Source organism: Lissotriton helveticus, chromosome 2_1 (assembly GCF_964261635.1).
Source record: "Lissotriton helveticus chromosome 2_1, aLisHel1.1, whole genome shotgun sequence".
NCBI classification, from domain to species: domain Eukaryota; kingdom Metazoa; phylum Chordata; class Amphibia; order Caudata; family Salamandridae; genus Lissotriton; species Lissotriton helveticus.
Window position 1 is genome coordinate 593188940 of NC_136059.1, and position 23348 is coordinate 593212287.

The window sequence follows — 23348 nt, forward strand, 5'->3', positions numbered from 1 at the left end:
TGCACTGACTGGAGTGGGAATAGAAAATATTATCCCTCCGCTATCCAACACTTTTCCTACTGTTGCACTTGCTGGAGTGGGAATAGTAATTTTTACCTCTCCGCTATCCAGCACTTTCCGACTGTTGCACTCATTGGAGTGGGAATAGTAAATGTTATCCCTCCGCTATCCAACACTTTCCTTACTATTGCACTCACTGGAGCGGGAATAGTAATTTTTACCCCTCTACTATCCAACAGTTTCCTTACTGTTGCACTGTCTGGAGTGGGAAATTTAAGGTTAAAGAATTTTAAATAGTTTAATGTTTTAATTTATAATAAACTGTTTTCAAATAGATTTTATGTTATTGGCATATGTATACATACACTTATTTGTTACATTTTTATATAATTTAAAATTATAAAATACATGTAAAAAAGTTTATTAATTGTTTTAAAGTAAATATATATATTATTATATATGTGTGTTTAACTTTTTTAGTTTAGGTTTGTTTGTTATATTGGTTAAAATGTATATTAAATCGACTTTTTTGTAATTACTTTTATTATTTAATATATTTATTTTTTTATATTTTATTTTATATATATATAAACAATATTTTGTACAACTATATTTATGACCGATATTTGTTTGCGATATTTTTGTGCTTACCATTATAAATATAGGATGTTGATTTTTTGTGACATCTATATTTATAACTCGATATTGTGGTATGGGGATATTTTAGGTATCAATATTCTGTCAGGGAACCAGCAGAGGGCATAGCGGAGCCTGTAGAAAGAGTAGAGTGTAGAGATGGGAAAGGGAGAGAGGATAAAGGAGAGAGTTGGGGGAGGGAGGGGAAAAATAGGAGAGTAAAAGCAAGCTGGGTTAAACATTTTTTGCAGGGCTACTTTTGGATCCCATTTCGGCACTGGACTCATAATTGAATATAAGAAATGGTCGGTCATACAGCAAAGCGTGATTCACAAACACTCGGAAGCATGTACCACATGACAATGCATTTGTGCATCCCTACAGTGCATGAAAGGCTTCAACTAAAGAGGTTGTGATAGATCACCTGAGTGAAACTGGCTCTGACCTTCAGAGAGTAGTGTTCATAACAGGAAAATGCCATATTGCTGATTTCTAAAGGAGAAGCATGTGTTTGGCCACAGATGCTACCTCAGCTCTGGTGGGATATGCCTTAGTAACGAGTTCTCCAGAATTACCTTTACTGCTCAGAGTAGCATATAAGACATTCCATCTGGCTGTAGATCCCTTGGTTTCCTGAATGCTAGTATTAGACTCAATAGAGGGCAGGACCATGCCCCCATTATTTACTGCTAATCTTTAGTATTCTGCCTAGTCTTCCTTATCAGACACCTTGTATCATGAGGTCTCTCTCTCTCTCTCATATATATATATATATATATATATATATATATATATATATATATATATATATATATATATATATATATATATATATTTTCAATCCAGGGTTTCTACCCCTGCATGCATTGTAAAGCATGTAAATACAGTCAGAAGAAGACTAAATACGAGGGTAGACCCAATGACCCCCGACCGACAAGAATTATCAATAAATTTTTGAACTGCAATTCAGAATTTGTTGTATATTGTCTTGTTTGCCCGTGCTCCAAGAGGTACGTTGGAAGTACGATCAATCCAGCAAAAAAGCGCATCCTAGAGCACATGCGTGCCATCACCAATAAGGATAAGAACTACCCAGTGGCACGCCACTTCGAAACCCACCATAACAGCAACAGAGACTTACTGTCCTTCTATCTGATAGATCAGTTGGAGAAACAGGAAAGGGTGGGGATAAGATCAGAACTTTGAGGGCTATGGAGTCGAGATACATCATCGACCTCCAAACTATGAAGCCGGTGGGTCTAAATAATGATGAAGAACTCTGGGTACACCTGGATTAAAATTATAGCGAGGTCAACTGTATAAAAATTAAGAGGCAACATCTGATACGAAATCAGGACACTAACTTTCTGCTACCTCTCCCCAATGCTCTTATGTATAATTGATTATGAAATCATTACAATTGAACCAGGGAGGCCTATGCCCATACAGGGCTAGATGTTGTAAAGGAACAAGAAAATATGCCCATCCAGGGCACAATGAAAAAAGTGACTTGCACGTAGTCAATATAACTACACAGAGAAAGACTTTGAAAACACACGGTGTACTTAAATAGATCGCTGATGGACACTCATTACATAGAAATGTCAAATTATGTGATGATCGGTACAAAGTGTTATATAAAATATCAGCATTATTTGTTGCACTTTATACTTACTCTTAACATCTTCTTATAAAAAGAATGCAAAAAAATTGTTTTCTTGATACGCTAGGAAAAACAATGTGTGTATATATATGAAGTAATGGTCTTTACTACATGCATAATTTTTCTCTGTCTAAGCAAGTCAAGTATTTAACAATCAATCCATATGGGGGATTTTTTCCTCCGTTTTTTCCTTTGTTTTTAAATGCACGAGCACTTTATGAATCGCCAATTTTCCGTGTATTAACGCTAAAAAATAAGACTTGCATATTACAAGATGTCTGCCATAATTCTAATCAATTTTCGGCTTAGTCCTCTTTTGATGTAAATGAAGAGGTGGAGATAAAATGGCGTACATGTTTATTCACTTTGACACTGAGGAAGCCGTTTTACGGCGAAACGCGTTTGTCTGCTTATGGGGTAGGGGGTCTGCCAATAAATCCACGAAAACACCACCAGTTTGGAGTGCCGTCTGCTTTCTTTTGAAAAAGCGAGCGTGTATCGATATATATATATATATATATATATATATATATATATATATATATATATAAACTAAAGGACCCAGCAGTTGGAGGCCCACACGTTTCGAGTTAACTCTTTAATTCAGCCAGGTTGCATCGCAGCATCAGCATGGTAGGAACAGCTAATTTTGCCATAAATTTCTCCGACGCGTTTCGGGCGTCCATTCGCCCTTGTTCACAGGTATGGCTTTGAAAACTTTGAAAACTGGGCAGTGGCACCTACTATAGGTAAAATTGAGAAAGAACTACAAAGACCAATATGCAATGCGTGGACACGCCCAAGGGGCGGGACGTGTGAAGGAATACTATAATTGACTCACTTGCTTCGCTGCTGAATTTCATATAAGCCATACCTGTGAACAAGGGCTGATGGACGCCCGAAACGAGTCGCAGAAATTTATGGCAAAATTAGCTGTTCCTACCATGCTGATGTGCGATGCAACCTGGATGAATTAAAGATTTAACTTGAAACGTGTGGGCCTCCAACTGTTGGGTGCTTTTGTTTTTGGATATTTATATATATATATATATATATATATATATATATATATATATATATATATATATATACACACACACACACACACACACACACACACACACACACACACAGGCTTTACCTATAATATCTATAATTAAAAGTAAAAATAATTCTAAAACTGTTTTGACTGGTAAGATACCTGTAATTACTCTACCCTTTCCTGTGCACTATAAACAGGAATCCACCCTAATCTATTCCAGAATATAACGCTTATATCAGTATCCAGTGGTCTTCTCTTCCCTTTTTAAACCAGTGCTTAATTTGAGCCTGTTATTACCGATGGTGGCCACTGGCACTCATTTTTTGAGAACAGGACTTCTTTTCTCTCTGCAGTCATTTCCCGAGACCAAGAGAGGGAAAAACACACAAAGTGGAAAGAAAGAGGAAGAGAAAGACGGAACATCTGTGACAAAGGGACAAAGAACGAACCAGCTAAAGAGAGATAAATGGGCAGGGAGTGTCTGGCGGTGATAAAAGACGCCTGGGGTGGATTCAAGGCTATGCAGCCTTGGTATTTGGTGAGCTGGCATTTAATAGTGCCTGTTGCAGGGTTCTGAGCAGATCTTTTGGCACCGGGACCTATTCAATTATAAATTAAGGGCTGGGGGGAACCTAGGTCTGTGACGAGAAAGACTAGGAGTCGGAGTAAATAATCCTACTGTTGAGTAATCGGAGCATTTCCTACTCGCCTATTTTCATTGTTCTAGCCTTTACATCATGAGGCTGTACCCAAGCTAAAAATACCCACTAAATGCAAAAAAAAATTAAATATATACAGACTCGAAACACTGCAAACAATTTCATATCTGAACAGAACTCAAAATCTGACTTTAACCAAAGGAGGTTGCAACAGCATCACCCATACAAAGTCTGCAATAGCACAGAAATGTGTGGGAGGATTGCAGGTAGAAAATGTTAGTCCTAAAAGAAAACCATCCAAGATACAATTGAGAACGCTGGTTGGGTCACAATCTGGAGGAACACAGAGTTTAAAAATGCCACCAGTCCCTTTTGAAGATGTTAAGGATTTTCTAGTGCATACATTGCTTAATACACAAAGCCATTTCTGATTAACTATCCAGGGGTTGTAACTTTAGCCACTTATTTTCCTAACCCCTAGCTCAATCCTGAACTGAGAGCTGGTAAAGTGGAGGGAACTAGGGTCCCTGAGGCTAAAACAGGGCTATCAACAGAACCACTGCTTATTCATCCCTGATTTTCCAAAGGACCCTGCCCAAAATGGTAAAAAGAGGAAAGGATTACAGGAGATGTCTGGTCCAAGCAATAGACATTGCATTGATCCCCAACACTCCCTGAGAAGGATCTAGAGAACAGAAGTTGGGAAGAAGAGCGTCCTGAACTGAGGCAAATAGCGCTAGCCAACGGGACCCGAACACTTCAAATAGACATGGAACAGACTGAGGGACACTGAGGATGGAAAAATCAGGCTTAAGGGATGCAAAAGCCCATTCTCCATCCCCAGTAGGTAATCACTGATAGGGGAAGAAGACTGGATTCCGCCCAGGTCTATATCACCTGTGCTGGAAAATCTGCACTAGAAATCCTTGTTCCCCTCAGGTGATTGACATGAGCCCTTACCAGTTGGTTGTCTATGCGGGCTCCTACACCTCGACCCTTAATTACACGAGTAGAGAAGAGGAGAGCTTGGAGGACGCCATATTTTCTCCAATTGGACGAGGCCCTTCCCAGAATGGATCCCTATGCCCTGCTGTTGACATCTGTGATAAGAATCACTGGGGGAGAGTGGTGACGACAGGCTGGGACTGGTACTTATCAACATATGTGCCTCCCTGGCCATGAAAGGGGTGACTGCACTCTTAGATGGCTGGGGGGAGGGTGGGGTAATCAAACTAGCTGTGAAATTCATGTGCTTTACCTCTTCTCGGAAGGGGTTTGGAGTCGACAACTTGAAGTCCGCCATAGATTTGTTTACCAATTCTTCAAGGTGCGAACCAAACGCCTTTGATCCAATGAAAGGCAGGAGACTTAGTAGAGCTTTCTGAGAGCTGTTTACCTTCCAGTCTTTGATTCAAATGCACCTCCTAGCAGCCACTGTGGAACCAGAAGCAGCAGCGCAAAGGCAATCCCAGTAAATGTCTGAAAGAAATCAGGCCTGCTGTTCAATAATAGATATATGGGAGGACCAATCCATGCCCTGATGCATTTCTTCAGCTTGCACTTAATAATCACTCAAGAGAGTTTGCGCTGTGCATGTTGCCTAAGAGTTGGCTCTGGCCACAAAGGATGATTAATGGCCCCATCTACCTTCTTATCAACGCATCAGCCGGTGAGACATCTTTTGATATAATAGTTACTTGAGAGGCGAGGCCAGCCATTAGGGAATCTACCTGAAAAACAGATGAAAAGTCTTCTTGGAAGTTAGTCAGAGGACATCTGCAAGATAATCTATAGTCTTCTCCACATTCTAGCGGTCTGTCCAGAACGTGTCTTAAAGCAATATGCAATGGGAGTTACACAGGTAACTTTTTTTTGTTCAAAACTTTTTATTGATGACAAAATAAAACATTGCACAGGTATTTAGTGGGCTGGTAAGCACGATGATTTGCTAACAATCAATACACATTTCCATTATCATTGTTCCCACTTCCCTACCTCGTCCCTACCCATCCCACCTTTTACCCTTCAGGTCACTTCTTTTAACTTTGAATTACGATGTTGATCCTCATCACGGATACTTCTGTATCTGGATCAGGAGAAGCTTCCAGACTGCATCTTTGGGATGTAGGAGACCCTTCAGGAGCCTTTCGGGTAGCCGCTACAGCTTGGTTTAATAAAGTCTGAAAATGTCATCTGAGGGCAGGCTTTGTTCAGCAGAATGAGACTGATGGGGCAGCTCATACACTCGAGGATCAGTCTCAGTCTCATCATGGTGCCTTTTGCTGGTTTCCTTCCAGAAATCCATTTCCCACCATGAGTAACTGGTGTCTTCTCTAGGAACTGGAGACCGCTTCTCGCGTCTCTAGTACCCTAGGAACCAAGTAACATGGCTCCTGTATGACTGGGGATGTTGCTGTCATGACAGAGTCTGGCTGAGGCGGTGGTCCCTGAGAGCAGGGAAGTGAGTCCACATCACCTTAACGTCCAGTAAAAGATGAACCTCAAACCTCTGTAGTGCCTCACACAGAGCATGAATCTGAATGAATCCCACCCATCTTTCTGAACTTTACTAACCGCAAGTTGATTGAAATAAATTTACATTTACCTGCCTATCATTTGGAATTAACAAAGAGGTAGCACATTAAAACTACTAAGGGGTGCCAGAAAAGAGCCCCTAGAGCAGGCCATTACTATTATGGAAAGTAAATCCAAAACTGTATGGTTATATTGAGGATACTGAGGATGAGGATTCTAAGGCCATGGATTGCCTGTGAGTTGGGGTGGGATGCCTGCATTTCTGAACAGAAGCCCCATCTGCCACGCATAAGAACTCATTCAAGCTGCAGAAGGCCTGCAACTAGTGTGCGTGAAGCTACTGATTCTGGGGAGAGATGTGGACGTTTGTGGGACCTTATCCTCAAAAGACATTCAGTGTTTATGAGCTGATTTGCAAAATGCATGGTGTTAAGGGCCAAGGAGAATGGGTGACCTACCTCGGTGCTGACCGCTTCATCTGATGGGTTGATGAGGACAACAGTTTCTAGGACGTCACTGCGGTGGTGGAGAATTTTCTGACCTGGAGATATAGAAAGAAAATGGTGAATTTGTGTGTAGAAGTTTTAAAAAAAGCAAACTAATCTGGAAACTTTTCATTGGTCACATATCATAAATAGGTGAAAATACCAATGTCATCTTTAATAACAAATTGGGCTTTATCTACCTTTTAAAAGCAGGAATTCACTTGTCCCTACGTTTGACTGATCTTCAAAAGTTGTAATGTCTCCTTAAGATTTTCATGGTGCACCAATAACTGGGAGACAATGTCAAAATATCCTTTTCAATGTGCAATTCACCTTTAATAATCGTTATTGTTTGAAAAGAAGATCGACTATTCACTCCCAGCCACTGACCATCATGTGGACATCTCTCACGAAATCAACCTGTGTGCAAAGTGTGAGAACCAACGGCCTCCACGCAACTGAGCGACGAATATAGCAAGAAACAAAGATACCCCTCACCTAGCACAGAATGCCATACAGACAACTATCTCAGCTTGCACAAAGAACTTGATATGCTCTGGGTTGGGCTCAAGTGAGTGTCGAACTCTAATCTGACTAATATCAGTATAAATTTGTACATTAGACCCTGACTGCGGTTTGCACATAGGACGTCACAACCATATAAAGCAAAAAGCCAGATACCTAACAGACTGATGAACTGATAACATGAAATACTGCCCAAACATGGCCAGGGTTTGATGACCTTACTTCATATAAACCTACATTTTGCGAACTTTGGGACCACGATTATGCAAGGCCAAGTTCAAGTACTCAGTACAAAACTGCACCTTATGAATCATTGCTGTTTGCACAAAAACTCAAAACAGTCTCTGGGCCTTACTCTAAAGACTTAAATGGAACTTCTATTTTTAATATGTCACAGGATTCTTCTTTTCTAAGTGATGCTGTTAATTAACTTTATCAACATGGTTTTATTCTGTCCTTTTAAACATGTTACAGGTCTTATTAACCATGCATGACCCAATAAATTGAACTGAGCACCATTAATTATAATTTCAAGGTCAAAACAAGCAAAAATACTATCCTATAAGTTAAAGGAGCACCATTTCGATTACAACCGAGCCATTAGTTGCAGATAAATATGACAGCCTTTTAAAGATTTGCACTTTATTTTGTTTTACATTTTATAGCTTAAAGAGAAGGGTCGTGTAGCTCATAGATACATCTGGATAAAGTGAGGTGCACAAAGTTTTTGGCTTTGATATAGTAAGGACAGCACGGATCAGACACACAAGCGCCAACCTGTGTACTAAACACATTCTCTGAAAGCCAGTTTGAAGCCATTAGTAGTCTAGGTTTGTTAATGATATTCAACTGTTCTTCAGGCAATCCATGCCTAGGACTTTTTGAGCACCTCATTCCCACCTGCTAAACAACTCTGTGACCTCTGTTAACCAACTAGTTTGTGTTGTCTCCAACATTCATTAGGCTCTCCTGCATCAAGTGCTGCATTTTTAACCTGTCCGTTTAGTTGGTCAGTGAATATCTGAAAATCATTAGGCCTGGGCGGAGTTTGCAGAACTCCGCAAAGTACCCCAAAACTCTGTGCGTTACATCGTGCCGTTTTTGCAGATTTTTAGCACCTTGTGTTATACAGAGCGCACGGCACCACATGCAGCACAAGACGGCGCTGCATTTTTCTGTGACTCGAGTAGATATTTTACTTGAACAGCAGCTTCCTCAACGCGAATGGAAGGTTTCTCAACATGGGTGGTAGCGACCATTTGCGACTGCCCGTGTTGGATAATCTTGCTGGGAAGTGATCTGGAGTAAGATTTTCCTCGCTCTTCAACGTAACTCAAATGAGTTTTTGGGAGCTCCATGCTCTACGCGGAGCACAAAGTGAGAAAAACTCACAAGTGGAGCAGAATTTCACACCCAGGCATAAAAAACATTCAAAGGAAGCACTGAGATGTATGCTTAAATCCATTCTAATGTGGGTGTGTTGCTTGTCACTGAAGTTCTGGTTTCGTTCCATTCATGTTTACACGTTCTTCCATTTCTCCTAACATGCTGTGGTTTGGTGATGGTCCTTGAGTTGTTGTCATTCTGAGGAGCGGTGAGTCCCCTCCTGCATTTGTTCTTGGCTTCATTTATGCAGCCCTCTTCATAAGGAGTTTGCTAAAATCCCATCTATTTCATGCTTGCCTTTTCTCTATGGTATACTGACAGGATCTGCCCAGGCACTTCCATCACGTTGCCAAGGATCAGAATCAACAGATACATACGTCATTGCCAAAGATCAGCAACATTTAAACCTTTTCTCTGAGAACTGATCACGCCGATAATTGCCACCATTTCTGGAAATGTTTAGAATAATGGTGGGATGATTCTCGTGTCCAGAACGAGTAACGAAAGTGATGTTTTTTTTTTACCTGTGGTGACTTACTCCTCACAGGATACATTTGATGTTTCCTGTATATAGAATTATATAATAATTAAAAAAACAAAAAAGTGAGTTCTTTAAGCCAGACACTACTGTGTTTTAAGACAATGCCTGATCCTACCAGGGCCACTGTGAGGACATATGTTCCTTTCCGATCATGCACGAATGACACAATGAAATGCCATGCGTTAACTGGTCATGCTTGCATTCCTCGCCACGCACAAACCACAAAACCAAAATGTTTCAATCCACAGCAGATGTCTTCCTTCTGAGAGATTCATTCAGATTTCTATTTATAACTGCATTAAATGTTTCTATTGTGAACTGGTGTGTTCTTAAGGGGGGTCCTTCCTACTGTGGCATGAGCTGAGGGGCACAATAGTGGAGACATTAGTCATCCATAGCATACCAGAATGATTTGTAAAGCATCGACATGGTCCACGTAGTCCTGGGTTTTGAAAGAGAATGTAGAACTGAAGGTGCGTGGACCCTGCACGCAGGGGCCCGATACACAGTGTAAAAGGTACCTGTGATGCATCTCAGAAAAAAACAGCGTTTCATTCACAAATGCACGTGGTGCCAGTTAACACTGCAGGAGCTGCATTTTCTACTGGCAGGACACTGAATATGCATCAAGTGGACAGTGGAGTACATAGAGTGCAGCATTTGGGAGGGTCACACAGTGCCTAGAAGCCTCTGAGGATCCTCCCTGTGGTGTGATGCAACCAAGGGTGGGGTGCCCTTGTACATATGCTTACGGTGCCTCATCGACAAATCTGTCCTTCGCACTGCCCGGCATGGTCTTTCAGCTGTCAGCCACTTCCAGGATCTACACGCTTTCAGGTCCTACGTCCACACCCACTTAGGAACCAGGATGGGAGGCACAACCTACCTCATGTGTCTGCTTTTGGGCATATGGGAGCACTGGTGGCCTGTAGAAAAGGCAAGCATTATACAAGCCAATAGATTTGACTGGCGTTTTCAATGAAAAGTAATATATATTCATTCTGGCACAGCCAGCTGTATCTCTGAATTTGCATTTCGCCGAAGGCCAGCGGCAGGAGAAGGGGGCTGCTGGACATGCTGAATCTTACTGGTAGCTTTGCTGCTAAATGTGGTTACCATGGACACCAAAAGGTCATTCTTCGATTGGAAACCATTACAGGAACAACCCTTTGGCGTCCCTGCTAATTAATTTGCTTTGCTGTAAAGTGAACCAATGTGACTTCAGTGAAAATTTGTTTAAAGAATAACTGATTTTTGAATGCATTGCAGGCAGGAGATAAAGAACTGAATGTGACAAAAAGTATGATGTTGGGGGGTAGTTTTCAAATGTAAGAAAATCTCTCAAGCATTCCAGTGGAAGAGCTTCTGAGGAGGCGAATGGTTACACCAAACAGACACACAGCCTGACTGTGAGACTAAAATCCTCCACTTGGCTGATCCAAGATGTGACTGACAATGTCTCAAGTCAGTGGCTGAGGGAGGCTCATCCAAGCAAGCCAATGGTTTGAAGGGAGCAGGCACAAAGCCTACCCTTTGTGTATTCAACACAGGTTGGCTTTGCCAGACCTAGAATAGGCTTTTCAAAAGGAAAGCAGGACGAGCACTTCCAGAAGGTGAAATAAAGTAGTAGCTTTGCTGCTCTAGCACTAGGTAGCGCCAAATTACAAGCATAGGGCCACAATAACTTTATTGGATGGGAAGTGCTTCAGTCTGGAGTGCCGAACATACTTGCACGGTTCATGAGCACAGGAACAATCTTTTCCATTCCTGTGACCAGTGCGTCAAACGGCAGGTGCGATCAGCTACTCACCACCTGCACTCTATTTTGGAAGGGATCGTGCCGGCACTTCTCAGCCGCACTCCGATGCTTTTAATCGGAGAGTACCGGCGCTTCTCAGCCGCGCTCCAATGCCTTTAATCGGAGAGTACCGGCGCTTCTCAGCTGCGCTCCAATGCCTTTAATCGGAGAGTACCGGCGCTTCTCAGCCGCGCTCCAATGCTTTTAATCGGAGAGTGCCGGCACTTCTCAGCCGCGCTCCAATGCCTTTAATCGGAGAGTACCGGCACTTCTCAGCCGCGCTCCAATGCTTTTAATCGGAGAGTGCCGGCACTTCTCAGCCGCACTCCGATGCTTTTAATCGGAGAGTACCGGCGCTTCTCAGCCGCGCTCCAATGCCTTTAATCGGAGAGTACCGGCGCTTCTCAGCCGCGCTCCAATGCCTTTAATCGGAGAGTACCGGCGCTTCTCAGCCGCGCTCCAATGCTTTTAATCGGAGAGTGCCGGCACTTCTCAGCCGCGCTCCAATGCCTTTAATCGGAGAGTACCGGCGCTTCTCAGCCGCGCTCCAATGCTTTTAATCGGAGAGTGCCGGCACTTCTCAGCCGCGCTCCAATGCCTTTAATCGGAGAGTACCGGCGCTTCTCAGCCGCGCTCCAATGCCTTTAATCGGAGAGTACCGGCGCTTCTCAGCCGCGCTCCAATGCTTTTAATCGGAGAGTGCCGGCACTTCTCAGCCGCGCTCCAATGCCTTTAATCGGAGAGTACCGGCGCTTCTCAGCCGCGCTCCAATGCCTTTAATCGGAGAGTACCGGCGCTTCTCAGCCGCGCTCCAATGCCTTTAATCGGAGAGTACCGGCGCTTCTCAGCCGCGCTCCAATGCTTTTAATCGGAGAGTGCTGGCACTTCTCAGCCGCGCTCCAATGCCTTTAATCGGAGAGTACCGGCACTTCTCAGCCGCGCTCCAATGCTTTTAATCGGAGAGTGCCGGCACTTCTCAGCCGCACTCCGATGCTTTTAATCGGAGAGTGCCGGCACTTCTCAGCCGCGCTCCAATGCCTTTAATCGGAGAGTACCGGCGATTCTCAGCCGCGCTCCAATGCTTTTAATCGGAGAGTGCCGGCACTTCTCAGCCGCGCTCCAATGCCTTTAATCGGAGAGTACCGGCGCTTCTCAGCCGCGCTCCAATGCTTTTAATCGGAGAGTGCCGGCACTTCTCAGCCGCGCTCCAATGCCTTTAATCGGAGAGTACCGGCACTTCTCAGCCGCGCTCCAATGCTTTTAATCGGAGAGTACCGGCGCTTCTCAGCCGCGCTCCAATGCCTTTAATCGGAGAGTACCGGCGCTTCTCAGCCGCGCTCCAATGCTTTTAATCGGAGAGTACCGGCGCTTCTCAGCCGCGCTCCAATGCCTTTAATCGGAGAGTACCGGCGCTTCTCAGCCGCGCTCCAATGCCTTTAATCGGAGAGTACCGGCGCTTCTCAGCCGCGCTCCAATGCCTTTAATCGGAGAGTACCGGCGCTTCTCAGCCGCGCTCCAATGCCTTTAATCGGAGAGTACCGGCACTTCTCAGCCGCGCTCCAATGCTTTTAATCGGAGAGTGCCGGCACTTCTCAGCCGCGCTCCAATGCCTTTAATCGGAGAGTACCGGCACTTCTCAGCCGCGCTCCAATGCTTTTAATCGGAGAGTGCCGGCACTTCTCAGCCGCGCTCCAATGCCTTTAATCGGAGAGTACCGGCACTTCTCAGCCGCGCTCCAATGCTTTTAATCGGAGAGTACCGGCACTTCTCAGCCGCGCTCCAATGCTTTTAATCGGAGAGTACTGGCAATTCTCAGCAGCAAACAGGTCTTTTGGAACGAGGAGTACGTGCACTTTTATACTTCTATATCAAGCCCTGGACATCCCGAATGTGAAAAACAAACTTAAAGGGCCAGTACTCTCGTACGAGCAGTACAACACTAACGTTTTCACACATCATTTCCAAGAGACAAGCACAAATGTATAAATACACTTTTTATTGCTGCCCTCTCTTGTCCACCAAAAAACAAGCTGCGTATATTAAGCGGGGGTCCAGGCTACCTTAATTGCTACTTTTAATTGTGCGCAGTACCTAAAAATCTATATTACTGGACAAAAAAAATTCGTATTATATAAAGCCACAAGGCGCCACTGCGCTGAAGTGAACGCGCTTTCACGCATAACCTTTAATTTGCTCTCTGCTGAAGGCAATTAGCCGCCATTTGCAGACCGAGCACCAGAGAATCCTAGCAGGGCCGCGACGCTTGTCACTTGGTGGATTCCTGGCCGCGGGCCCCGCTCTTGAGCGTTGTCTGGGAGCCCGAGCGCCAGTAATTGGACGCGTTCTACAGACGACGAGGCCCTGCAGCACCCGGACGAGCTGCGGTGTGTCCTGCGGCCTGCTGCACATACAGAGGAACAGAAACAATATCTCGTATGGTGTACCACACACTGCATCAGATCCCAAATAGACTACAAAAAAACTGGAAAGGTTTAGTTAAAATGAATCCCCTTTCCTCTTTTTAGGTCGAAGCCCACCAGAGAGCCATCTTGGGGACTTTCAGAAAGCTTCCCTGGCAGCACGCTCCGCCCACTGCTTACCATTGGCTTTTTATTTTGTAACTCACATTTTCTGACTTCCTATTTGCTGGTTTTATTTATTTTAGACATGGGTTCATCCCTTCCAAGGAAGCAAAGCCTTCTCACACTACCTCTCCTTGTATTTCTCCATGAGTGCTACTTTCTGTAAACAGGACAGTTCCGCAAATAGGTCTGAACATTGGAGGGGGGGCTAAGAACAGTTCAATCTGTGTTCAACCTCTGCTGAGCCTTATCCACTCATATGGAAGAGGTGTGGCGCAGCGGCCAGGGTGCCTGACTTCGGACCACGGGGTTTACGGTTCGATCCCCTGTGCCGGCGGCAGCCCAGCACCATGTGACTCTGGGCAATAGCTCGCTTAATCTTTCTGAGGGCCCCCAGTGCCAGGAAACCACTTTGGAGATAGCTGTGCGCTTTACAAATTCCAGGTTATTATTATTATTATATGGATGCCAAGTATTTACGTATATGGATAATACGCAAATCCTGGCCCATTAGAAACAAAAAGCACTGGATCTCTGAGCCAACTTGCATGATTGCCTGGACACTGTTCAGAAACTGATGGACCCCATCGTCCTAAACCTTAACACTGACAGCCAGAGCTCTTATTTTTCTGTAGAGAAACTTCACTGGAGCAACCGTTCACAGCCTTCATCCATGTGTGACCCACCAATCCCCATGGCAAAGGTCCATTTATTGAGTGTGATTTTTCATGAGAATCTGTCCTTCCTTCCCCCATCATATTTTCTCCGTTGTTATCTCCTGCTTTGGGTTATTTAAGGCACATAGCACAATGTCACTATTGATTCCTTAAATTTAGGCTTACCGGCAGCTCAAGATGCTAGGCTGCAGAATATTTTCAATTATTTTAAATTATTAAGTAAGAATGTGGGGGCCCCATTGGTTAGGGTGTTGGTGCCATTCTCAGCCGCTGCTGGGGGGGAGGCGGGGGGGGGTGCTATCCCGCTCTGGGGGGCGCTTTTGGCGCCAAGAGAAAAACCGGTTCTGGGTGGTGCGGGGGCCCGGCGTTGGTTATGGCGCCGGCCTCCTATGCCCACGTTGGGGGCTGCCTCTGCTAAAGCTTCATTGCCCGTCCTTGGACCAAATAATCCGGTTAAGACTATCTGTCTTACTCATAAAGTCTACTACAAGAACACCCCATCGGACTATGATAACAATATAAAGCACTAATGTCTACAGAGATCCTGAGATCCTCACATCATTTTCTTCTCCAGGTCCCCAGGATAAATAAAGCTTGCAGTTGGGGGATGGCCAGTCGCCTTTCGCCTAAGCTGTGGAAAGAACTTCAATCAACCAAACTCTTCCTATTGAAGTAACTGAGGTGCTGGCCATTTTCCTTGCACTCCGCAATGCTTGCTTTTGCACCAACCTTTTAGGTTATGCTAGAGCCACAAATATATATTTTTGAAGTTTGGACTATTGTATAAGTTGAGTGAGGTGTGTGGGGTTTGAATAAGATGATGAAGCAAGGTGTGGTTAGTGCCAGTGTGCCTAAGCATGGGGAGTAGCGGAGAGGGTGAGAACAGAGACCATTGCGTATGCAGTTGATTATTAACTTTCGTGCACAATATAAAAATCACATGTAGAGCAATAGAGTGTCCACATATGGGAGGCAATGTTAAAACACTGAGTAAATACGTAGCAGAGGGACATAGCACCTAATTGTGGCAAAAGCTTGTATTTAAGTACCTGAAACACTTTTTTAAAATGTGTTTACATATATATGACAGCCATATTTGTGTTGTGCCCATCACCCGAATACTTCATTTCGTACTATTGAAAAACTACAGATGTAATTTTTTTTTAAAGCCATTCCACTCTACAACACTCCAAGCCACTCTCCTCTAAGCCAGTAACTTTTAGCTTTACTAAAACAGCAGCCACGCCAGTGTACTATAAGCCTAAAACATTGGCAAAGCAAATAGCTCTTTCATAGATGAGACCTATTGGCTTTGCTAATGTTTGTTTGATAGATGACATAATGCAACACGCAGGGCCGGCTTTAGAGCTGGTGGCGCCAGGTGCAACAATCTTTTTTGGTGCCCCCCCACACACAATGACCACCTTCTCCACATATTCCTTCACTATGAACCTCCAACAGTGCCACTCGTCTCTCTACAGCCCCTCTCACATGCATTTATCTGTTTTATAGCACTACGCTTACCAGTGTACAGTGTCAGAACACTTTACATCACACACACATTATGCAGACAATGAATCATATGTGTGTAAATCAGTCTATATGAAATGTTACAAAAGACAATCAGTGCTTACTTTGAGCCAGTGGTTCCCTTGCTCATCACGGGCCCTTAATTGTCAGCACCGGGGCCTGTAACAGTCTGCCACAAGGTGGCGCTGTCTAGTTAATTTAGAGATGACCACAACAACAGCTAATTATTAACTCAAAATACATTCGAAATTCTCAAACCATTCTTATAGCTTTGGGTCCCTGAAACAGTCCGAATTGCTCACTCGTAACAGTGTGATGGTTGGTAGTTGTTTTGTTACTATCATTGGCAGCATGGCAGGGGCAATGTGTGGTGGCCTCCTGGCAAGAGCCCTGGCACTTATGTTTTTTGCAAATGAAGGACTGAAGACAGTGAGGATTACAAGGCGTAGGAATCACGTGTCATCCATGCCATGAGGCAGCATATTTTAAGAGAAGTTGATCTGGAGAGGCACAAAGTCTTTATTTAAAACATACACAGTGGTTGGGGTTGCCTTTACTAATAAAAATGCGCTTTCACCCAAACAAAACCTTTTTAGCAACATTAGGGCAATGAAAGACTGGGAAAAAAACCATGATAAACATAACGTTCTAACATATAACATACAGTTTGCATGTAGCTCTTTGATGTCAGTTTATGGCTCCGTATACTATATTAGGATTGTAACTTATGAATTGCAAGTAAAAGGATCTCTGTGTCAAAAGCAGTAACCCACTGAGCTATCCACATAACATACAATCCTGTGAACTGGATGGTGCAGGTTCTATGCAGCAGGCACATTAACCCTCTGCCATACTGTACAGTGGGCGCTTTTAAACCCATAAGTTATTTCTAAACACAGACACCGCCCCAGAGGTCAGCACCAGGTGCGGCTGCACCGGTCGTACCGCCAAAGAGCAGGCTCTGGCAATGTGACCAAATCCTGAGAACTACAAACAATATGTGGTGACTTTTTTAAAAAAAATTAATTACTATTATACTTCAATTTGTAAATGCTTAACGCAAGAGTCCTAAAAGGGCACAGGTACCTACCTATTAAATATAGAAGTAGGTAAAAATGTAATGGATTCATGACAATATAGAATTTTATACGTTTACTAGATTATTCTGAAGAACCAGCGTGCTGCCTTACAATTCCTTACCTAAATGCTTCTGCCTGGTCACTTTGTATGAACCACACCCGCTAAAACAACAGCATGAGCTGTTGTGCCTTCTTTCATATCGCCAGACTACCATATTTTTAGTTCTGCACTTTCAGTTATTAAAATAATGCATTGGGGGTGTTGCTGTCTAGATTTGCTTTCATGAAACCAATCCCCCCCCATAACAATGATTTACAATAGAATAATAGAGCAAAAAACATGACAATGAGCAATGTGGCAGGTCTGCGAGCCGCTGGGTAAAAAACACTGGTTTCGCCAGCCTGTCATTTGTGACCATTCAAGACGGCCTATCTGTATCCTCCTTACTCTCTTTAACTTCGTACCAACACCCTGCTACCTCTCTTCTTTACCACCATCACCTTCACTATGCTCTACGTCATTACGTCCTTTGCTAATACGCTGTACACACCGCCATGACAAGAACTATTACTGCTAAATTTAATTTAAATAAAAAACACATCTTCTACTGCTGAGGAGCTAAGGCATCCCCTAGATTTTTCCTCTCCCCTTCACCCCTCTAATTTTTTTCCTGGCCCACTGGACAGAGGACTTCTTGCTTGATTTGCATCTTAGGCCAAACATACACCACCATCTGAGGGGGCTGAGCAAGGGGGACAATTTGAGAGAGTGCAGACCTGCATTACACTACCTCCCCGGAAACCCGGGGGGGAGGGGCCCGAGGTAAGAAGATAAGTTGATCCTTTGTAGCAAGTCAGCAGAAGATACTATGTTGAGGTGCTGTGTTGTTGAGTTTGGCTCGCTTCCTGCAGTGAAGTACGGAAGAAGCGTAGACTGTGAACATGGCTGCATGTGAACCATGCGTAGACTTTGAGCGTGGCTGCAAGTGAGCCACGCGTTGAGAACTACACGCAAACATCAGCTGTGGTCAGTGAGGGCGGCCTGTTATGGTTCCAAGATTGGGCACCACGTGTCAGACACATAGGACATTTGATTAGCTTTTTAGGAAAATTGGAAGTAAATACTGACTCAAACTGGTTGTGCGAGCGGACGCTCACAGCCCAGAAGCCACACACAGCAGGTAAACAGTGATTTTGTTCTTTGAAAGTGGGGACCTCTGCATGCAAGTGTGAGCAGCTCACACTCAGGAAGAAAAGCTACATGGAAGGCTCAGATGCCACTTCGGAGGAGTCATACCCTTTCTTTTTCTGAAATGAAAGAAAAGGGGTGGCTTCGCTAGCAAGGGTCATGTGATTCCCTCTGAATTGCTGAGTGACACGTGGCTGGCCTTGCTGCCTTGAACTTTCTTGAACTGGATTCGCCGGGCCCACCCCATGTACTGGTGTTACAGTGGCTCCAGAGTCCAGCACAAGGTGGCCTTCATCCTCACAGTCAGTAGAGGAAATAATTCAGTGGGAATTGGAGTCTCCAGAACATGCTATCCTATCTTGGCCAATGACCAGATTATACTCCTCACCGGTTCCGGTGATTCCATGCACAGATTAGTCCAGGCGCATTTGTTGCTGTAGTGTGTATCAGGACGACCTACTTTGCAAGAGTAGAACATGAAGATACACTCAGGGCAGGAATGGCTTACACAGGATTCCATTTGGTGCTTTGTTCCAATGCTTGCAAAAAAAAAACACAGCCCAAAATGTTCTGCACTGCTATGAGGCACGAAAAGGAAGTTTGAGTTCCAGTTTCAACTCTCATTAGAGGGCAGTGCAACCCCATATTATCTGCATGACTGAAATACAGATAGAGGTCTAAAGCGTGCATCCCTAATGTTCCCTTTCCTAAGCCTTAAACTGCTTGGAGATCAGCTTGAATGGAAGGAAGTAATCAAGCTGGGACACAAATGAGGCACCAGGGTAATTTTTTTTCTTTTTAGAGTTTTATAAAGCACAAACTAGACCCGAGACATTGGGTATCAAAGCGCTTTACAAAGCACCAGTTTCGTTACAGAAGGACACAGTCAGTTTTGTTAGGCACGCGGAGATTGAGTGATTTGCCCAGAATCATAGGATGTTTAGCGTCACTGCCAAGACTCGAACCGGGTTCCCCAGCTTCAAGGTCGACCTCTAGCCGTAAGGCTACATCATATATATATATATATATATATATATATATATATATATATATATATATATATATATATATATATATATATATATATATATATATATATATATATATATATATATATATATGTATATATATATATATATGTATATTCCCTATACCATGAGGACCATTGGGCAAGTCCTCAAGGTCTAGCGACTCATCCTGTATATGTGCTACTTCAAAATGATGTCAACAGGTCAGGCTAAAATCTATACTACACATTCAACAAATCACACCTCTTCTGACTATGACAAATATGGCAACTCTGGATGTTTGGAGGTCACCTTCTGTACTTTACAGCTTCAGGGCAAGAATACATTTCATACGGTTGGGTGCTGGAAACTACCACTTCTGGTCATCTAATTAATTGTATCTCTCTCTCTGTCTCCCTCTCTCTCTCTTTTTCCCCGAAATTAAGAGTTTTCCACACCCCTTGGTTGCAAGATCTGGCAACGAAGACATCTGTCAATCATGGGATTTGGAAGCTCCTGAACCACAATGCAACCAGACCAGTAGCTTTTATGGCCTAGGGGCCTATATTATCATCATGTATGTTGTTAAGGTCATAGGGGGTTATCATTGGTCTTGGGCATCTTGTGAAAATGAAGGCATCATTATGAAGAAACCCATTGTAACACCACTAATGTCAAGAAAAATGTAAATGATAAAGTTCCAGGCACACCTCCTCAAGCAGTACTGTGTAATCTTCAAGATTTATGTTAACGATACACAGTCCTGTTTCATATTGAAAACGGTCTAGAGATTCCCACCAGCATTTCCTCGTCCATGAACCGTGGGTTGCATTAACGGAGGAGAGTTTCTAGAGCATGAATGGGGCTCATGTCATATCCCTTTGACTAGCCTGCAGGCCTTAAATTGACCCCATCTACTTCACCAAAATTGAGGAGCGTCTGAATTCTTTTTGATATCAAGTTCATCTTTTCGCCGGTAGTAAACACAGGAGCACAGTGTATGAACTGGAGCTCTACCGCCTCCAGGAATTCCTCCCACTTTAGCCTGATCTCCTACACAAACACTCATTGCCAGACTGAAGACTTCAGAACCAGGTGGCCAGAATGTGCCTTAACCTTTGTAAGTGGGGCCATATCAAGCCAGACCTTGAAGCACTCCCCTGGCTTCCAGTGGACACCAAGATAATGGTCTTGTACTCCACCGATAAAGCATACTGGGGCAAAAGTACGGAATACCTGCAGAAACTCACACGTCAATACATCAAGACCAGAGACCTTCACTCAATCTTTGCACATCTAATCACCCAACCTTCAGGAAGAGAGTACTTGGGCTGAGGAGCTGAGACTCCAGAATACCCTAAATCACAACCTGTGAGCTGAACTTTACCACATGAAGTTTAGGACACTCCTGAAAACTAAACGTTTCAGACTTTCCTTCAACAGAACTCTTGATGTACAGTTCAGTTGATGGCATTCTAAAAATATCAGTCACGGTTACTTTCACTATCCGATTGAAATTTAACTTCCCCTTCTAATCGTTAAGCTGAATTTAATTTCCTGTTAGTGGTCGACAGAAGCTGAAAAGTGAGGCACAGTGCTTTAAAAAACCTTAATACACATATAACTAGATACATTTAGGGGTAAGGTAGAGGCGGGATAAGGGTATGATTTAGCACTGTGGATAATTTAGGGTTTGGTATAGGGTTGTGTTTAAGTTTAACATTAGAGTTGGGGTTATGGTTCTCTTGATATTTAGGAGCAGTGCTAGGGTTAGATTGTCCAGATCCTGAGAAAAAGCAGGTTCTGTCTTGGAGGGGTGATAGACCATCCGAAAGTAACAGAAATAACTGATAGTAAGGGGGCTTTCTTTATACACAAATGTGTTTAAGGCAGAGAATAGGAAAATAATTTGCATTTTTGGGGTGGTAGAGAAGAGGTAGACACATTGAGATGGGAAATCGAGTGGAGCCCTCTTCAGACCTCTAGAATCCGTGGCATCATAGGACGCCACCTGTGCTACACCCCTGCGATGACCACCTGGACCAAAACACGTTCATTAAAGTTACTGCATATTTGGCCTAGCCATAGTATTAAAGGGAGTTTCTCAGCGAGGCCAGGCTTTGAGGATACACATAACAGCCGTACTCCCACAGAAAAGCATGTCAGTCTGCGTGGCAGCATTCACTGATTGGTTCGTCTTCTGATGATAGTTAGATGATATGCTATCCTCTGGCACACAATATCTCTCCACTTCTAAAGAGAGCCCACTAAAGTTACTCCTCCTCAATTAAGGGATATAATAGGGGACTGCTGCCCCACCCACTGACATTAGAAATTGATCCATCAAGATCCATTACCGATTGGTCCTCCATTCCCAGTCTGGGCCTCTATTTCCTCAGCCAACCCCAGGCATCTCAGTCCTGATGAGACCCTCATTATTTGCCAAAGGGTTGAAACATTGTCGACAAATGTACAAAGACAGATGGTTTCCTTGAAATGTGATACAGTGATTTAATGTGTCCTTTCCAGAATTGCACTGAATGGAAAATACTGCTGTCTCGTTGTAAAGCAACCAATATACTTTATATGTGTATACTTGTACCCCACCTTATTGTCTTCAAACTTGGTTTTGGTTTTTCTTTTCACCTGGGGTCCACTCACTTTCCTTGAGAAGCACTCACATATATGTGGCCAAATTACTATTCTTTGCTCTAAATAAACTCGGTTCGGCTGAACTGCAGTTGTTTAAAATACTGGCTGCGCTGAATCTTTCCTTCTCTACTCATAAATAGCACTGATGTCATTTTAAAAAGTTGTTTAATTGATTAATTCTGTGCAGAAACGTCTGTGAACTAATACTTGTTTTCTTAAAATGAGTTCCATCTGAACATTTGCTAAGGTTGTCTTGATGCCCCTGTTCGCATGGACATACGGGGTGCATTTGTAAATGAGAAGATACGAGAGGCACATTCACTAACCGAGCTCTCGGGTGGATTGAGAATTGTCCATGGCTGAAGAGCGCAGTCACATCACTTTCATGGCTGGTGGTACGAATGCCGGGGGGCTCAGACAGCAGCTCTCGAAGCTTGATGTCCATGACACCATGAGTATTGAACTTCATTGTGCAATGATCACTCAGACACCTCAAAGTAGCCTGTGGCAGAATGTGCAGCGGCTGGTATAGATTCAGTCTGGGTACTCTGCAGTGCTTCATTGGGCAACGTTCCTCTGAATAAAGAGATTACGTCCCTCTGTATTATGTAATCAAGCGATTTAAAAGCCTGCTACGCATGTCTAGACTAATGCAACTCTGGATAGGACGGATCTAGGGATACACAGTGTTTCTCTTCCAATCAGTGGTTTACGTATGCATAATGATAAGACTTCTGAAATGTCACGTGGAATGGTATAGCGAATGTGAGACCCTGGACCATAAAGAAATCTGAAATGTTTGGAACTGTCCCTTTGAGATGTGCCTGGCACTGAGAAAGACCAGCTCTGGCTCTTTTGGATCGACGCGGATGAGATCTGACAGTCAGAGACACCCAGCCACCAGATTATTGTTCATGAGCGCATTCGTGAGAACTGTATTCGAAGTATGGGCATGTTCCTGGAAAGTCTGCTCCCTCGAAGTCTGTTGCCATATGTTACCTTGGGTCACCATGTACCCAGGCAGCTGGGTTGAGTCTGTTTGGAGGGTGGTTCAGAACCTGATACCACTCAGTCGCTGGGAAGGGTTAACCATATGTCTTGGATTTCTGAGCTAGAAAATTCACATTCAAATGTATTTCTCAACGCATCCCTTCAAGTAGGGCAGAGATGTAACGTTGCCATACCAACAGTATCTTGATAACCACACAAATGATCCTACATGTATTGGTCAGATGTCCAAGAGTCTTTCTCAAAAAGTGGTTGCAAATTACTCTTTGCGAGCAACCTGTCTCATTAATATGAAATGGGAAGGTTGCAGTTTACATTCCCCTGTGATTAGCAACAAACACAGTGATTGTGGCC

The 23348-nt window shown here is 43.6% G+C and overlaps 1 protein-coding gene across 1 annotated transcript in view; it reads right to left on the reverse strand.

The window, feature by feature from the left end:
• Positions 1-23348, reverse strand: part of MAP1B (microtubule associated protein 1B) — a 474660-nt gene that overhangs the window by 176048 nt on the left and 275264 nt on the right. Inside the window, exon 3 of the mRNA XM_078675281.1 lies at positions 6994-7076. Coding sequence (XP_078531407.1) covers positions 6994-7076 — 83 coding nt within the window. The remainder of the gene's footprint in view (positions 1-6993; positions 7077-23348) is intronic.